Source organism: Strix aluco, chromosome 4 (genome assembly GCF_031877795.1).
Source record: "Strix aluco isolate bStrAlu1 chromosome 4, bStrAlu1.hap1, whole genome shotgun sequence".
Classification (NCBI taxonomy): domain Eukaryota; kingdom Metazoa; phylum Chordata; class Aves; order Strigiformes; family Strigidae; genus Strix; species Strix aluco.
The window spans coordinates 6940426-6958825 of record NC_133934.1 but is presented as its reverse complement, the minus strand read 5'-3'; the positions used below and the strand labels follow the sequence as shown (position 1 = coordinate 6958825).

The window sequence follows — 18400 nt, the reverse complement described above, 5'->3', positions numbered from 1 at the left end:
ACACAGATGCCTCGATGCCAACCTTGTTAACTTCATTGTTGTAATTGTTTACTTCCTCCTTGAATTTCATATCAACCATGTTAAAATCCCTCTGGTCTTTGCAGAGATGGGCATCCTGCCATTTCCCTTGGACCTCCTCACATGATGCTGTTTCTGGCAAATTAAGAGCAGCTCTAACAGCCTGAAAGAAAAACATGGAGACTTTTAGGTGCTAAGCAGGCATGATTAAACAGGGCAGAATTTAAAACATTTTTAATTATGGGGAGAAAAAAAATTTTGCAGGACAGACTTACTTCAATACCATGCTGGCGTGACTTTTCAATGATTTTTTTTCTTTTGTGGTCTGCTTCAGGTTTAACCAAAATATCTTCAATTCCTGTTAAAGAAGAGAAGGAGAGCACATAATGATCTAAACTGAAAAGTCATCAAGGAAGGAACCACATTTGGTTCCACATTTGAGAGCAAAGAGCTGGAAAAGAAAGCCACAATTAAAGACACAGTAATTGTTAAAATCAGGCTAACTGCAGCTTGACAAGAAAAAAAAAATTCTGAGTGGCTTTTTGAGGGAGAAGACATAGGCTAGGCTGTCAAAAACCCCATGCAACATCAACTAAGCTACACACTGAGGCTGCAAAATCAGCTCCCTAACTTTAAGAAGTTTTAACTTCAACAGTGTCTATAAAAATCGGTGCACTTGCACAAACAAATGTTTTACAGACCAGCCATATCAAACTTTTTTCTCTTCCATCCAAGTTTCTATGAGTTGAAGTTTGCAGAATCTGTCATTTCCTAGCTTTTTTAAAAAGGCAAACTAAAAATACAGACCCTTGTGATGACAGGAGCAGGAGAACAACTGTTTAGAACAAATCAAAGGTTGGAACCCTAACTCCTGTAAGCTATTTGTAAGGAGACCTGCGAAAGTCACTAAAAGGGTCACTAAAGTGACTGGAACACGTGTTGGATGAGGAGTGGCTGAAAGATGTGTTTGTCCTCTAAAGATACAAGAAAATAAAATTCTGCTTCAAGAGGAGAAAAATTTTGATGACGTGTATGATCAAATGCTGGCACGGGGACCCAGAGAGGTTGTACAACCACCATGCCTGGAGACACAACTTGAGTGGACACAGTCCTGCACAAGCTCATCTGGCAGGATTTGCTTTGAGCACGGAGCTGCAGATCACCTCCAGAGGTTCCGCCACGTTAAGTGTACAGCAGTTGTAGGGGGACAAGTGGGATGCTTTACTAGTGAGTTGCACACACTCTTCCAAGGAAAAGAAGCCTATGGCCCTGTCACCTGTCCCTCTATTTTCACTCCTTCTGTTCAGCCCTGCTCACCTTTTCCCATTACAACCTTGTCTCTTCTACTTTTTCTCCTCCTCCTGAACCTTATTCATCTCATCCCAAAGTCTCATTTTGCTCAGTCCCAAATCATCTCATCTTCACCAAATCCCAGGCTCCTGCTCCAGTCCCACTTCTCTTTTGCTGATGTTTTAACTACCCAACGATCCCAGGCTCATTATCTTTTCCTAACTAGCTTTTGCACCCTGGCTCTCAAGACATACTTTCTGTGTCTTACAGTCAATTAATCACCTTCCTCACTTCAAAAAGATCTCCTTCCCTTTTCCTTGGCTCACAGAAGTCTGCTGGGTCCTCACTACAGCTGTCTACCAGCTGACTGTGTCTATACCTAACTCTAAGTGATCAAATTGTGCCTTCAGATAAAAGCCAATTTAAACCCTCCTGCTGCTATATACTGTAAGTATTTCATTAGTATAAAAACATCTTGCAAAGCTCTACGTGGTAATTTGAAATATTTCAACTATTGCAAGAAGAGAGTACAGTAAGGTCATATTTTTATTGCCTGCCAAGTGCATTTTTGTATGAGTTTGCAAAGCTGTAATGAAAGTCAAACATTTACCAAAAGATTTCCAGTAGAATGAGATATGCAAGACTTGGCTAATAACCCCACAAAGTTCTTCCATCTCACTTTATCATTTGTTCTGGTTTCTATGCCACAGGTTTTTTTCAGAGGAGTAAAAATATCAAAGACTCATAAGAGGTTTTGATCTAAACAGAATTTCAACACAAGACATTTAGACTGTGTACACTTTGACTAGGCAGGACAGAAGAGAGAACTCAATAGACATACTCAAGAATATACTTTCTCTACATGCTTAGAAGGTCACCTATGCACCAACCAGAACAGAAAAGACCAAAAAAAAGGCTGACAGACAGCTATTCCACTCAAGGACAGTCTCAAAATTTTATTTACAAACTCTCAGTGTGTATTATACCCAACAATATTTGTTTTATATCTCAGGAGATGCTGCACTACAGTACTGGTGAATTATTCCTTGTGTTACTCACCCATTGTAAATCCCCTGTACAGCTGCAGATAAGCAGTAAAGAGGCGTCCTAGACATGTCAGCACTTTCCCACTGGTTTTACCCCCATAGATTTCATAGCAACAGTGGACCAGGCCATAGGCAGAGCTGCCAAAGTGAGCTTTGTCCAAGACTCCACACAGTAATTCCCCATTTCTAATAATAACCTGAAGAATAAAACACAGCTATTCAGGAAAAAAAAAAATTTGAACTTATGATCTCTACAAGTTTTTCTGTCACCTACACAAAATTTAAGTTTTAAAAGCCCACATATTGGTGAACAGTTAAATATGTATCTGTACTTCCAGAATTTATAGTGGAAATAAAACTTCTAACACCATCTGTATTTTTACACCTATAAAGTCAAACAACAAAGACACATGGTCTAACAACAACAGGGGGGAATCTGTATCAGGCAGGATCAGAATGGAGTTTTTCCTGACCCCCAGACCTATCCTCTAATCTGGCAGTAACTGGTTTTAGCTTTGTCATCCGCCTGCTTCCCTCCCCATTCCTCTACTGTATACACAATTTTATTACACTACATCCCAGCCCAGCCTCCAGGGCTGCTGCCCCAGCATACCTGCGATTCACACATTGAATCAAGATTCAGACATCTGTTTGCAGGTCCCTTTACCCAGGCTCTTCCACCAATCTTAGCTTTCCCAGTCAAATTCAGTGGGACGTGGTTTTCTGGAATGATGTTTATTAACAGTGTAGAAACAACCTATAAAGAAGCAGGAAGAGTGGCAGGAACTATTTTATTTCCTATATTTCCTTCTCAACATTTGGCATGGAGGAGAAAAGCAACATCCTAGACATATTTTTTGCAGTGACAGCAAAGCGTTAAAAGCTCAGAAATCTGAAGTTTACAAGACAGGAATATCCTCTTGCTACTCTAGCCTTTGAAAGACGAATGAGCTGAGACACAATTATTCAGAAATATATGGCACCAAAGATTCTTTCAATAATTATATAGATTTAAAAAAAAGAAGTATTACTATTGGGTTTTACAAGAAAAACTGGCAGAGAATTTCCCCTACTCTGCTATGAGACATAATACTTGGTTTGAATGTTAAACTTTCTTAAACAGTAGGAAATGCAGGACTCCCTTGGGTTTCCCAGGTATTACATCAACATAATGATGATCTCAATCAAAAAGTCAAACACCAGAATATTTACCTACAGTCTTTAAGTTCAGAGATTTAAAAGCACTGACTGGCATAACTTAGTTTACTATGACCAACAAATTCCTTCTCTGCTCCCAAGCCTGTAAACTGCAGCATTACATTTCTGTCTGCAACACTGTGCAGCGCAGCAAGTAAAAGTACTATTCTAATACTGTCATTTTAAACCAAAGACAACTCTCATAGCTCAATAACCCACACCAAGATCTACGTGGTGTTGATTAGATGATGGGATCTGGCTTTTCAACAACCCTCAGCAGCACTGGTTTTAACATTAGCATTCTGCTTACTTTGGAAACACCAGCATTCTTTAACCCAATAAGTTATAAACTACCTGCTTTCCTGTCCATAATTGCTGTGGTTTCATAATGGCAGGAGGAAAGACTTTAATTCTTCCTTTTTTGTCTGTTAGTCCTCGATAAATAAGCTCCATATACTGTTCTCTGGTGAAAAAGCAGCCCCGGATTGTCATGCTGACTCCAGAAATCATGTGATCCTGGATCAAGCCAGGAAGTGGCTTCCCATCCTAAAGAGATAACAAGAAAAGGGTTGGGTGGGATAAGTCATGTGCTAGCAGCTCCCAAAAGTATTCCAGCTGGACAAAAGCACTCAAGTCATTTGAAAAGAACTCATCATCACAGCACAACTCTCTACTAAATCTCTTCTGGACATTGACATTAAAAGGAATGAGATTATTTGGATGTGCTGTGCCTTCTTTAGACGAAGAGAACCACAAGTGGAGACAGAACAGAAACCAGGAATAAATTTCAAAAATAAATAAAAAAAATAAATCAATTTATCATTAGACAAACTAAACCAAACCAACAAACAAACAAAAAAATCAAAGTGATTTCACATAGGAATAAATTTATCTGACAGTTTTACTTACCTTTGGAACCAGGTACTGTTCATCAGTAAAGGCTAAGGTGTAGGCTTCTGCTCTACCCAGCTCGCTCTGTGGAAAATGGGCATTCATTTCATCACCGTCAAAATCAGCATTGTAAGCCTTGCAGTTGGCATAGTGAAGCCTCAGCACTTTTTCTCCGGGCAGGATTCGGGCCCGGTGAGCTTGGATGGAGGGTCTATGAAGAGTGGGCTGGCGGTTCAGTAAAAGCACATCTCCATTTTTAATATGTCGACATACCTGCAAGAGAATTACAATTGCTGCCTATAATGCATTTCCGTGTACACCTCTGAAAAGTCTGCATCTTAAAATATACACACATCCAAAACATTTTCTTTCTAGTATTAACGTTCTGTGCCAAACTTTGTGAGAGAATCAAGACTACCTGCCCCTGAACGCCCTCTGCTCTCCACCAAACCACACTCTGAGGCTGCATATCCTCCATTAACTCCCACAAACCACAGTGATCAAACCAAATTAACAGCATGCAAGCCACGTTCTACCAATCTCTCCTCCCCCTTGGCTATACAGGGATCAAAGACTGAAAAAGAAGGAAAATTATGTCATTTGTAAATGAGAAAAAAACCACTATTTGTCCAAAGCTCACTGGGCTGAATTGATAATACCTGTCACCATACACCCAGCACTGAACATCCTAGAATAAGGTAATAATATGACCCAGTAGTTGAAGCTGAGGCCAGAGATCTCCAAGTTATAATTCCATGTTTGAGTACAACACAATGTATTCTTATCTAGAACGGAGTCTCTCAAACCCATCTCATTTTAATTTCTCTTGTCAGTACACCCATGTATCCATTTAAGTGATTATCAACAGGAGTATGATAAGCTGTTTTACAGTCTATGTTTACCTCTGGGACAGGTTCTGAGAGAACTGACATCACAGAAATACTCAATCTTAAATCTTAAATATTAAATCTCTACTATGCCTCTATTAGAGACAGGGGTATAAGTAACAGACATTGTGAAAAGATTATTCATCACCAAAACTTTTGCCTTAGCAGCTAAATAGGAAGTTCTGAACTCTTGCAAGGGACAGAGATAGTTATTAAGTTATTCAAAGGTTGATTAAGCTGTAGCACAGAGAACTCAAACCCTCCAGCAGCTCCAAAGAAAAAACTGATATAAACACTGAGCATTTCACAAACATTAATGTCTGTACAAACAGATGGTTATCGGTGTGGTTGTTTCTTGTTTTGTCATCTGTAAAACGAGACGGTGATGGAAAGATGGATCCCACGTTACAGAAGTCAGTGCTAAAACACAGACTGCTCCTCCCCTGGTCAGTGCCACTACCAGCACGGCTGACACTGACCGGAGAACTCTACTTCGTACAGAAGTAGACAGACAGTAGACGTACAGACAGACTCTACTTCATACATACTCACAGGCACCCCACTCCTGGAAGACATGTCACATCAACTGCTTGTGTTGTACCTACTCTACAAGCATACTGAATTTCAGCTTTCAGAACTACCATCAAAAAACTGCTCCAAATACAGAATCTATTTAATATTTCAAAAGGAGAGGAAAAAAAAGACAGAATTTGCTGAGAAGGATGGGGAGGCAGAGGGACATAAAAGCATAAAATGAAAGCAATATTTTATCTTCCATACTGCTAAGACTTTCCAAGAAGTCAGCTGCAAAAGAAAGACCACTTCATATCCTGGCAAGATGAATGCCACACACTGCATATGATGAGGAGAGTAAAATTCAGGATGGTAAAATGGTTTTTAGAATTTGAAAAAGTATCAAGCTTTTCTTCCCACACACCCCCCACTTTTTCTCAGCGACCTACTACAAGACAAAATAACCTTGCCCTGGGAGTCTTTTGTGAGCAGGCCCATTGGAATCAGTAGCAAGGACAGTAGTAGCAGTATTTAAAAAAAAAAAAACCCACCACACCACAGATGTAGGAGGGCTCTGACAAGCCTTTTGTCATACTCACAATCTTCAGTCCTGATTGGGGCGCGCCTGAAGAAGGAGTGAGGAGCTGCTTAGCTAAGGCTTCCCTCTGGGTCAGGCTGCTCGCACTCAACAGTGTACGAGATCCATCCTCATTAATGACCATGGAGGCCCCAGGGTGAACCTTTGGGCCATTTATGACAGCCTGTCTCAGCTCTTTGACATTCCAGGGAGTGACTGGCTGAGGATAAGTCAGTTTGGTAGCAAATACCTAGACAGGAGGGAAAAGAGGCAAGAAATAACAAGTTGTTCAACTTTGACTTAAAACAGTACTAAGTCACTGAAAAAAACAGTGTCAAATGTTAACACATACAATGTAAGCATAAATTAAGCTCTTGGATGCATCTCTTCCATCTACTGTCATGCCAAATAAATATATTTCTATTTTAAAATCCTCTACCGTAAAAATAGAAATTATGTCCTTTTTATGATTTTCTACTGCATTAGAAAAGGAAAACTCAATAAACAATTAAAAGGAAGAAAGCATGATTTTAGATTCTGCAAACAAACCAGCAAATATAGAGAAGTATCACCAGGTTCACTATTTGCACATAAGCAAGCAGAAAAGACGACATAATGAAAAGCTCAAATTCAGGCTTGGAGTCATGTCTATGTGGTTAAAAATCATTAAAGATGAATGAAGTTGGTGATGTTATTACGGCCTTTCTTTAACAAGATACACACTGTACAAACACCACAGGAGGAACAGGATGTACTTATAGAGTTTGCACCAATTCATAATCCCAGAAAGCAAGTGCAGCTTTTTTTTTTTTTTTAACTCCTCTTTCCCAGATGTGGTGTTCAGTATAGTGGTAAGAATTTCTTGCTCTTCAATGCTCCTTCTTTATTAACACACGGTAGTAACATACAGCTATGACACACTGGGCAGGAAAGAGTCCAGATGAGTCAGCAAATCTCTACATTTTAAACTGCTGGCTATGGAGGTGAAAGTGTTACAGTGTAGTTCAGTCCCCAGCTGCATCAAAAAGAAACTTACCATAGGAATGCCAATCTCGTTAGTACCAATGTACATATCAGGGCAAATGACTGATCGAGCAGCAAAATCCACACGCTTTCCCATCATGTGCTTGCGGAACAGTCCTTCCTTTTTCTCTAATAGCTTTGAAAACAGAAGTTAAGTTAATGATTAAAACGTGAAAGCATGCAACATCAGACAGATTCTCCAGATATTACAGCGATGGGTATCATGAAAATGCCTACATATTAACGACAAATATTTCACTTTTTTCTTATTCCATCAGCTTCTCTTGTTTTAACTGTCTGTGACACACAAAGTCCAGAGTCTCTAAGATTCTGCCTGCTACCCACCTGACGAATACCAGGGTATTTTTCTGTTGTTAGTTTGTCCATGTCACTATCAAATACAATGTTGACATGGCTCTGAAGACGAATCCAAGCATTGTACAGCTTATCTGCAATGGTCTGACCTGGAATCATTGTCAGGACAGAATGGTCCAGAGGTTCGTTATTCTCTCCTGCCTCCTACAGAAACAGAAATTAGAAACTTCAACTTAACAAAAAATACCTTCAATTTACTAGGCTGAAATTATAGCATTAAATAGCAAATGAAACATTGGGCACTATTTTGCATCGCATTAAAGACACTAATTTACAAAAAAAGAAAAGAAAAAAAAGCAGCTTTACCAATATAAACTTTACTTTCAAATTATTACAACCAAGTGCCTCAGGCAGGTATGCTGTCAAGCTTTAGAAACCGACTTGTATGGGAGATCTCCAAACACCACAGCTACACACACCAGTGGGATTTTTAAGATGATTGCCAGTCAATCATCTCCTGGTAAGTGACAGTCCTCTTTCCAAATTAGATGTTACTGGTTAGCCAGTCCATGCTACACATCACTGTGCTACCAGAAAGTCATATTCTTAGATAAAAATAACGTAAATCCAAGAGCTTTTATCACCTACATGACTTTCTGTTCATTCTAAAAGTCAGTATACCACTCACGCCGGAAACACATTAACATTCTGTCACATCAAATGTTTTAAGAACAGATCTCCACCTAGTGGCTAAATTCTGAGTAACCAAAAATGTTTTCAAAATGATTTACACTTAAGATGTAAATCATGTTCAGCTGAAACTAGGACCAGTGCCAAAGAACCCTCAATATCACAATTCATGAACAAATATGAAAAGAGGCATCGTGACATACATTATTATTATTATTATTATATGACCATGAGTAGCAAACAAGCGTTGTTACTAATTAATTTGTGAATTGTTTGGTTCTATTTAGACATCGATGGTCAAAAATAACCACGATCACAATTGTCTCTACTAGGCTTAGAAGACAAAGTGGGTTTTTTTCCCCTATCATTTTTAATTTGATGAGATGCTGGAAAAATTTTATTGTGAACTGTTTGTGCTGTACATATTTCATTCTCCAGTAACAGGAGCCCTTTATGTCTCACATACAGTAATCCAAGACAGAAATCATGACTAAAGGAGTCTGTGTAAAACGTTTCTTCCTTTGCACCAGCTAGGTGAGCAGAAAGTGGCATTGGAAAAAAAAAAAGCAAAAAAAAAAGCTATGGAGAACAGCACATACTCCAACAGCCCAGGCAAAAACTATTACTGGAACAGTTTAAACTGGAGTCAACTACCTGAACTCAACCTACATATCCAAAAAGCAAAGAGTAAGATAACCAGCAACTCTTACTGTTTGGATTTCTTCTGCAATTTTTATTGGCTGACATTGTTCTTTTGCCATGAAAACCAGGAGCTTCCGTATCAGTTTGGCATCTTTCATGACAGCCTGCAAGTTCACAGTCTGACCATTTGTAAACAGTCGGTCTCCAACACGATTTACAGGACGATACCTACAGCAGATCAAAATTACTTTAGAAGACTAAAACCACTGAAAAGTAGCATGATAAACCTCAAACATTCTAAGCCAAGTCTTCAACACGTGAAAAATAATCCCTATAAACTAACAGCAAGTATTTAAAAATTAATTTATTATACTGGGACAGTCATAAAAGAGGAATGATTCCTTAACTGTATAGTACCGGTAGAATTTCTTGTTATAATGTTCTATAATAACTTAAAACACTAATACTAAAATACATTATGAAAATAATAGTATTTCAGTCCTTTAACAAACTCATTTGAAATTATAATAAAACTTATCAGTTACTCCTGTGATTTTATATTTTTTTTTTAAACACTCCACTGATGCTTTAGCAGACCAGTGTCTGTACTATAGGTGTTTGCACCTCCAACTCCTGCAAAGAAGTATGTGCTAAATACCGTGATTTCTACAAAAGTTTTTCTGGGGAAATTTTACCTTGAAGGCGGAACCACAAGTAGATCTAAAAAAAACATGTCTGGACTGAATCCAGAACTCTCATGGGGATCCATCCCAGGGAAGAGATAACGCAAGAAGAAACCTAAAACGATACAATAGAAAAGATAAACTCGTTATCACTGCTATTGTTTGGGAATCCAAACCCCCGGGTGCATTTGGTCAATCAAGTCAAAAGAATCTGCTAAGTTAAATACCAGCAAGATTGTTTAAAATAAAAACATTTAGGCATACTTTAGAATGAACTGCCATTGCTCTTTTGGGTCACATACATGATTTTTTAGAAACAACTCTGAAGAGAAACATGCAGTATAGCAAAAGAAAAAAGGGTAACAGCAGGAAGAAACAGTTTCCAGCTACTAGCTGTGACTGATACATACAACTGCTTCGTTTTTTCCTGGCAACTGCATACAAATTCAGAGTACAGGGAACTCAAAAGGAGAGACCCCTAAATGCTTTCTCAGTCTTTAACCGATGTAACTGTGGGGAATATTGGGTGCAGCATCATATGAACATCAAATTCTCTGTAAACAGCAATCGTGATTTCTGGGGGGAATAGCTGATCAAATTATTCATTGAACCCAGCTCTCTGCATTCACTAGCTACCAGCCCTCCTGTCACAGAATCTATCTTGCAGTCAGAAGCCCTTAAGGCAAAAGGCAAAGATTTGACAAGGAGTTAATTCAGGAACATTTGCAGTCTTTGTCCACTAAATGATACAGAAAACAAAGTAAGGTTGCTCTGAACAACCATTACCTTCATTCTTCCACAGAGCCAGGATGTATTCCTTGGCAGTCATCGGTGTCAGGTATCCTCTCTTCCCTAACTGGTTTGCATCAATAGCTGAAAAAATAAAAAGGAAAAATAAAAAATAAATCACAAGAGGTTACTCTGAAAGGGTTTTTTTGCTTACAGTGATAAACACTGCCAGCTCTGAGAAGGAATGGAAATACATACGAAATATACTGGCTGACATCTACATTAAAATATCACTAAAATATTTGCTTTGGGGATATGAAATTAACTAAGGTAAGAGCCTTCCTAGTATGGAAAAAATAAGCCATTTCTGTGACTAATGGATATCAGCATAAGTAAGTGAAATAAAACTCAACTTTAACATCTAAGGTGTATTCTTTGTTTGATTAATGGTGAGCTGGACCCCTTCTTCATCTCATCTCATCTCTTTACCAAAACTCAAATCCAGAGTCAACCTTGGGGATCACCAAAGTTGGATTCAAGTATTTACCAGTGAGATCAAGGTTCCCATGAAACACCCAACTGGATGAGACAACAGCAACAGTCAGCAACCCATCTATATCATAAGTTTTTGTAAGAGTCTGGGCTAGTTGTGTTTCAGCAATGAAGGAAAACACATGGTTTTGCCACTGAAAAGCAGAAAGAGCTTTTTTTTAAAAAAAAAAGCCAGAGATTTTAGGTCTCAATTTCTACTTCTTTTGCAGGCCAGCCCCTTGTGTCCCAGGGAAGCCAGAGTAAACGATGAAAAGCAATTCTCCATGACCTCAGATAAAGTTTCCTACTCTTCTTTTGGCTAAGGTTCAGAAATCCAGATTCTTCCACATTGAGATTTCAATTCCCCATTCCTTCACATAGAAAAGCTTTCCATTCCTTAAACACAAATGCATCAATGCCAAGGTTAGAAGTATTCCCTCCAAGCTTCAATACAGTGAGCAACTGTGACACAGGCTATGCAGAATGTACATAACTGTATAGTCCATCCCATTTCAGAAAATGTAATACTTAATGAAAGTAATCAAGCAGAGTTACAGTCTTGGTCTTTGAACACTAACAGGAAGAAGATATTTCTTACCTGTACTTCAGCTGTGAATGTTAACAGAAACTGCAAGAATATGGCTAGTTTTGAAGCTTCCTGTGGTAAGACAAAGTATTCTACATCTGGCAACTCCATAACAACTATTTTCTTCACTAGCATAATAAAACACGCCCTCAGACTCTGGACAGTCCTAAAGGGCTCAAATAAAAAGTCCAAAGTTGTACCCTACAATTTAATGGAGTGAAATCATAGTTGTCACTCAAAAGTAGTAACTGGGATACACAAACTTTCCTGCTTTTGTTGAATGTTATGGATGTGAGATCTAACCTTTCCGCTTTAAAACCCATCACTGTCACTGTACTTCTTCAGCCACAACACCAGAGATCGAGTATTTAAACCACAGACCAGCAAATGGAATAAGCTCTCTACATAATTTTTTTCTAAAGATTAAATTAACTCGCACTCAAATTTGCTTCAGTTCTGCTTGGTTGTGTAAAGGATCAAGGATACAACAAGAAGAAAAAAGTAAGTTTAAAGTGATTCAAACACTAGGTTAATTAAACCTGGAATGTATCACCGACTTTCTTTTCTGTCTTTACCTCTTTTAAGAGGAAGTTCTTCCTCGAGAGTTAGGATTACCTGATTTTCTTTCTGGAGTAAGATTGGTCATCTTCCTCCTAGTTAATTTTTCATCTAGTCTCTCCGTTTTAAAAACTTAGCAGAAAATCATGTACCCACCAAAAATTAAGTGTGCCAAAACCACATTAGAGTTGACATAGATTATGTTTTTGTACTTCTTTTCCTGACATACAGACACTGCAAAAGCACAGAAGGCTCACAAATAGAGAAATTTAATGGAGTCAGGTACTCCCCTACTTCTGAGCTTACTGTTCTATTTACATTTTTTATAAATGAGTCACAAATGCATAGTCACTGCTAGGAATCTGTGCACCATAAATACAGGAAAATAAGTGCAAACATATTTGAGTGGCAGACAAATATTTTACCCAGTGGCTCATCCAGAACGCCTTCCTCTCCTGACTTATGATACACTGTAGAAGGATAGGTTACTGTCAGCTTGCTGTTATGCTCTTTTCGCACTAGTGATCTCCTGGATCTTAAATGGAAAAAAAAAAAAGAAATCAAGGAAAGGCAGATAAAACTTAATACAAATGCTCACAATATTTAACTTCACACCAGCTATTTATTTCCTCATGCAGTTAAACTTACTTGCAGTTTGGGCATTTCTTTGAACTCATATGTGCTTTCCAGAACTGTGCTATCAGTTTATTTCTACACTCACATACATTTTTGACCTGATAAAGAAAAAAAAAAAAAAAGAGACTTAAAAATAATGAGAATAACAAAAATAAAGAATTTGATACAAAGAATTCATTAAACACTACACAATTAATGTTAACCATCAACACAAACATTAGTATCAATGCACACATGTCCTTGTATTGATTTTATTCACAGCCTGATCTCTAGTGTTCTTCCATCATCTTCCCATATTTGCTGGAAACATAGACCCCTCAACGCTCAGCACCTTCCTTTTAAAATTTATTTCATAGTCTTTATTTTTCAAGTTAATACTCAATTTTAAAGCTTTTCTCTAATGATGATTTAAGAAGGTAGAAGATTGATAAAAATCACTTCTTTTGACTGCTCATGAACGCATGATTTACAAATGCTTAATGTTAGTTTTGAAACAAGCAATGAAGGAATTAAATTTGGCTCATAAACAAATCTGCTCTAAGATGTCAGACCTTTAAATACCTTCTTCACTAATACTTTCCTTTAAATTAACAATGTATATTAAACTGCATTTAAACAGAAAGGAGAATTCAATTACATAACTAAAATTTCACTGTAAGTAATTCTGCAAATCTGCTGGATGCATGAGTTCTCAAAAAATGTTCTACAGCTCAAAACAGCTGGAGCATCACACAGAGAAGTATCAACATCTGTAGGTAATGTACTGACAGCAGTACCAGATCATTTTTATATGGTATTTACACCATTAAAACATTTCCCTACACAAAGTGTATTTTCCAGAAATCTAATAATTATACTAACAGGGAATAAAATCTTTTTAAGCTTAATTTCAGACATTTCACCCAGAAAGCCTTCTAAATGTAACAGTCCAGCACACCAGGACAAAAATCTAGAGTCTACACAAAGACAGACTTTCTTCCGCACATAACCATCTTAAGAGGATAAAACCTGAGATCTCAGGAGAAGCACTGATTGTACTTACGTTTGAACACTGATCTATTATCTGGTAACTTTTTAATATTTCCTGAACATGGTGATTTAACTCTTCTTCAATTTCTGAACCTGTGGCATCTGCACATTGCTCTAAAAACTAAAAGAAACAGAATGAAATAAATTGGGATAGCTCTGTAGTTACAGGACTATCAACTCAAAACAAAAAATAGAGAAATACACAATACTTGCCCTGTTCAGAATGACTTCAAGATCATGGACAGCATGAAGCAACCCTTTCTCCAGAACCTTCAGCTGACTGAGCAGTAAGTGAACCACAGCTCGAGTACACGTCAGCATGTGACAATTTAAACAAGAACCTCGAATTAGAAGGTATAATTTCTGGAAAGAAAAGGGGAAAAAAAGTTATCCTGGTAGATTTACTAGCTTGCACAGTAAGCAAGTAGATAGATTTGTTTGAAGTTACAGAAAGCGCTACTATAATTGAGAAATCAGACTAATTGTTAAATTTAATCATAAAGAATTGGACTGAAAAAAAAATTATTTCAACCACACAAACTCAGGTGCAAAGCATGATCTGTCGACAAATTACCTGCATAACAAACTATCTACATAACAGGAAAAGCCTGTTATATCTACAGCAACTCTGGGGCCAAAGCTGCTCTTATGTAGCACTGTGATTACAGCTTCTAACAGCTTGTCCCATAAAGGACAATGTGGTACCCAAAACTTCACACTACGAACATTCTGGTCACAAGTACTAACAGTGCCCCTCAAGATTCTTCATGCAACCACATTCTCCTCAAGCTTTGAGAAAATATCAGTGGTTTTTATTATTCAGCATAGCTCTGCACATAACTCACTCTAGCTGCACAGGGCATCAGTGGCCCGAAGGCTAGAAATTACTGCTGCATTTTATTCCTTGGTCAAATTTTACTGCAAAGCTGGGACAGGACTAGAAGTGGGATGAACCTCATCTAACTTTAGTCATTTGAAAGTGGTGTTTTTAGTCTCAATTAATAGCCTATACAGGAGCCAGCTACTGTAAATGGAGAGATCAGCACATCAGGAGGGAAATTCATCCCAGCTCAAGTTCCTGATATAGGCGAGATGAATCTTTCTCTGCAATAGCCCCACTCCTCAGACTCCAGAAAGAGCTAAAAAGTACAATCAGATTATGCATCTAACTTTCAGAAGACCAGAATAACGCAAATCCTACCCTAAGAGCCAGGAATCCTTTCATATTTAAAAGATGACCCTTTGAAAAAACACCTACATGAAACACTTAGGAGACAAGTATAGTTTGACCATCACCAGTAGCTTTCAAAACAAGTTTATAGCACCTGTTCCAAAAGATGCACAAGTCAAATCTCTGTTCTACATTAGGCATCCCTCATATCATGTAAATGCAACAGTTGTAAAGCTGAGAAGAACGTGGGTCTGACTTCCAGATGCAAGAAATCTTCTTGACAGCTTTTTTAATTAAAGACTGATGGATTTCTATATACCTTAGCATTTTTCAATTGTGCCATCACCAAACTTACAACACTATATTCTTCCATTTACTTGGCACACACGTGTCACTCAGCATATTACTGGATAGGTTTGTTGGTTTCTATCCACACTGATCCATATTTCTACAATAAATTATTCTGGAATAAGAGGACCCACTGGGCAGAATGTATAGCACAGATACTCAGGGCAAAAACAAGCCCTGAATGTTCAGGAAGCACTTGGAAATCCTAGGGTAAAAGTAGGTAACTGTTCCTGTAAGTTTGTAGTAGTCGTTTAAAGGAAACACCTAACAATTTTTACTGTGCCATCTATTTAATTAAGGCATGAGATGCTACAGTCAGACATATAGTTTAGTGATCAACATTCCCCCTCTCTTGTTCATCAGTATTGAGTAAAATAATAATTACAACAAAGTGTGTATTTTGCAAAAGTTTAAGGAGTCTATTTGTGTTGAACCATCATGACACAACAAACTTTTTCTACTACATTTGCTGTTATTGCATTTAAACTTAGAGAGAAAACAGATCTCAGCACCTTTACTAGTTTCAAGGACTACAAACTGTATGATAGCTTGAGCCCCATCACCCATTTCATCAGTAAGGCAATGATTAAGCATACATACATCAAAAAACAGAGGGTTGTAGACAGTCAGAGGCAGTTCTATATGGCCAAAATGACCAGGACAGTTGTTGAAGTTCTGCACGCAAGTTGCACACACTTCTCTGGAGTCTGGAGGTCCCAAAGCCAAGTCGTACAGCCCATTAATGGCTGGATTCCCCACATTATCCAAATACTGAGGATTTGTTATGGATTTTACACTCAGTTTCCTGAAGTTGAAAGAATAGAACAAAAAAATCATCAGCAGCAAACAGCCACGATATGCACTTGAATGGTACAACTAGCATTGACATTTAGTATCTATATGATTTTTTTAATTGATGAAAGCATGTTTTTGAGGGTACTTTGTGCCTGCAGCGGGCATTTCTGTATCATTAACTTCATTGTCAGAGTACAATCGTGCATACCACAGCAAATATTTTTCACATCTTCAGTCATTACATTAAGAAGTCAGGTAATTTTGTCTGTGTGTCCTCTCAAGCAGCAAGGGAGGTATAAAACAGTGAAAATACCTAGATGACAACAGCTTTACATCCTTGACTACACAGAATGCTAATATCACACCAACACTAAAGAAACATTGACAGTGCTCTACAACTCCAGGAGAGATGACCTGCTGGAAAAAGCTGCAAAAAAACCCTCTGCAACAAGATCTCAGCTCTGTAATACTTACACTGGTGCTAAAATATCTGATCATTTTCCCCTCATTGAAACCAGCAAGGTCTCTTCCATGCCAGACACTCAGGTTCAGATCCCAGGTCAGGTTTCCAGGCATGTGCCCACCAAGGAACAAGCCCAACCTCACCAGCACAGGGCTTCTCCAGGCACTGGCAGGCCCTGCTGGCGCTGAGGTGCAGGGTGGGGGGAAGCCAACACACCCTCTCAGGGGAGGCTCCCCAAGACAGGTGCAGCCTTTACCCTCACAAAGTGAGTTTATGCTGCACCCCATAGCCTCTGCCCCTGGCAGCGCACAGAAATGGCCGTGTTCCCCCCAACTCCATTGTCAGTGAGGCGCTCTCCTGAGAGGACCAGGGCCACCTCCCTGCCTCCTGATAGACCCTTTCACAGCATCACAGAATCATCTAGGTTGGAGAAGACCTTGAAGATCATCTAGTCCAACCATTAACCTAACACTGTCCTTTCTCAACTACACCATATCCCTCAGTGCTGGGTCAACCCGACTCTTAAACACCTCCAGGGATGGGGACTCCACCACTGCCCTGGGCAGCCCATTCCAACGCCCAACAACCCCTTCTGCAAAGAAATACTTCCTAATAGTCAGTCTAACCCTTCCCTGGTGCAACTTGAGGCCATTCCCTCTTGTCCTATCGCTTGTTACTTGGTTCAAGAGTCTCATCCCCAGCTCTCTGCACCCTCCTTTCAGGGAGCTGTAGAGGGTGATGAGGTCTCCCCTCAGCCTCCTTCCTCTTCTCCAGACTAAACCCCCCCAGTTCCCTCAGCCGCTCCTCGTACGACATGTGCTCCAGACCCTGCACCAGCTCCGTTGCCCTTCTCTGGACACGCTCGAGTCATTCAATGGCCTTTTTGTAGTTGAGGGGCCCAAAACTGAACACAGGAATTGAGGTGCGGCCTCACCAGGGCCGAGTACAGGGGTAAGATCCCTTCCCTCTCCCTGCTGACCACGCTATTTCTGATACAGGCCAGGATACCATTGGCCTTCTTGGCCACCTGGGCACACTGCTGGCTCATGTTCAGCCGGCTGTCAATCCACACCCCCAGGTCCCTCTCTGACTGGCAGCTCTCCAGCCACTCCTCCCCAAGCCTGTAACGCTGCTGGGGGTTGTTGTAGCCCAAGTGCAGCACCCGGCATTTGGCCTTATTGAAACTCATACAGTTTCCCTCAGCCCCCCTCGAGGAATCTCCCCCCCAGCCCCACAGCCCTTCCCCACTCCTCCAACAACCTCCAGCGGCCCCAGGCCACGCAATGGGTCTGAGAGACCTCGCAGCCCCCCAACCCCCAACAACCAGGGGGTACTCAGTTGCCGCCATCCCAGCGGCTGCTGAGGGCCACGGCGCAGCCAGACTACATGTCCCAGCAGGCCTCGCGCCTCCAGCCCGCCGAGGACCGCCGGCGCTCCGGCGCAGGGCACGCCGGGAGCTGGAGTCCTCAACAGAACCCACGAGCCGGGGGAAGCGGACAACCCCCCCCGCCTGCCAAGGTCCTCACCTGATCTCCTCGGCCGTGTACATCCCGAAGGAGACCCCAACCAGCCGCCGCCACGGCACCACTTTCGGCGGCTTCATGGTGAAAGAACGAGTCTCCCCCGGCCCGCGCCTCGTCCCCCTCTGCAGCCGGAGGTGCTGCGCCACCCGCGGCACCACGCGGTCCCGGCGGAGCGGGGCAGGCGGGGCCGGGCGGTACCACGGCCGAGGAGGGGCGGCCTCCCACCTGCCCGCCGCGGGAGTGGTACCGCCCTGCTTCC

General features: G+C 40.3%; 1 protein-coding gene across 2 annotated transcripts in view; it reads right to left on the bottom strand.

Moving 5' to 3' along the window:
* The window catches only part of POLR1A (RNA polymerase I subunit A), a 36342-nt gene extending 18023 nt beyond the window's left edge, over nt 1-18319 (bottom strand). For both annotated transcript variants that reach the window (XR_012623011.1, XM_074821875.1), the window contains exons 1-18: nt 18145-18319; nt 15961-16165; nt 14055-14204; nt 13855-13962; nt 12825-12910; nt 12602-12711; nt 10559-10645; nt 9785-9887; nt 9158-9317; nt 7788-7961; nt 7456-7578; nt 6442-6669; nt 4461-4715; nt 3906-4097; nt 2968-3111; nt 2368-2551; nt 294-376; nt 23-181 (exon numbers count right to left, since the gene is read on the bottom strand). Coding sequence is in view for 1 of the 2 variants with exons in the window: in XM_074821875.1 (XP_074677976.1) it covers nt 23-181; nt 294-376; nt 2368-2551; nt 2968-3111; nt 3906-4097; nt 4461-4715; nt 6442-6669; nt 7456-7578; nt 7788-7961; nt 9158-9317; nt 9785-9887; nt 10559-10645; nt 12602-12711; nt 12825-12910; nt 13855-13962; nt 14055-14204; nt 15961-16165; nt 18145-18221 (2628 nt within the window). In the remaining variant the exon portion in view is untranslated. The remainder of the gene's footprint in view (nt 1-22; nt 182-293; nt 377-2367; nt 2552-2967; nt 3112-3905; nt 4098-4460; nt 4716-6441; nt 6670-7455; nt 7579-7787; nt 7962-9157; nt 9318-9784; nt 9888-10558; nt 10646-12601; nt 12712-12824; nt 12911-13854; nt 13963-14054; nt 14205-15960; nt 16166-18144) is intronic.
* Between the last annotated feature and the right edge of the window lie 81 nt (nt 18320-18400).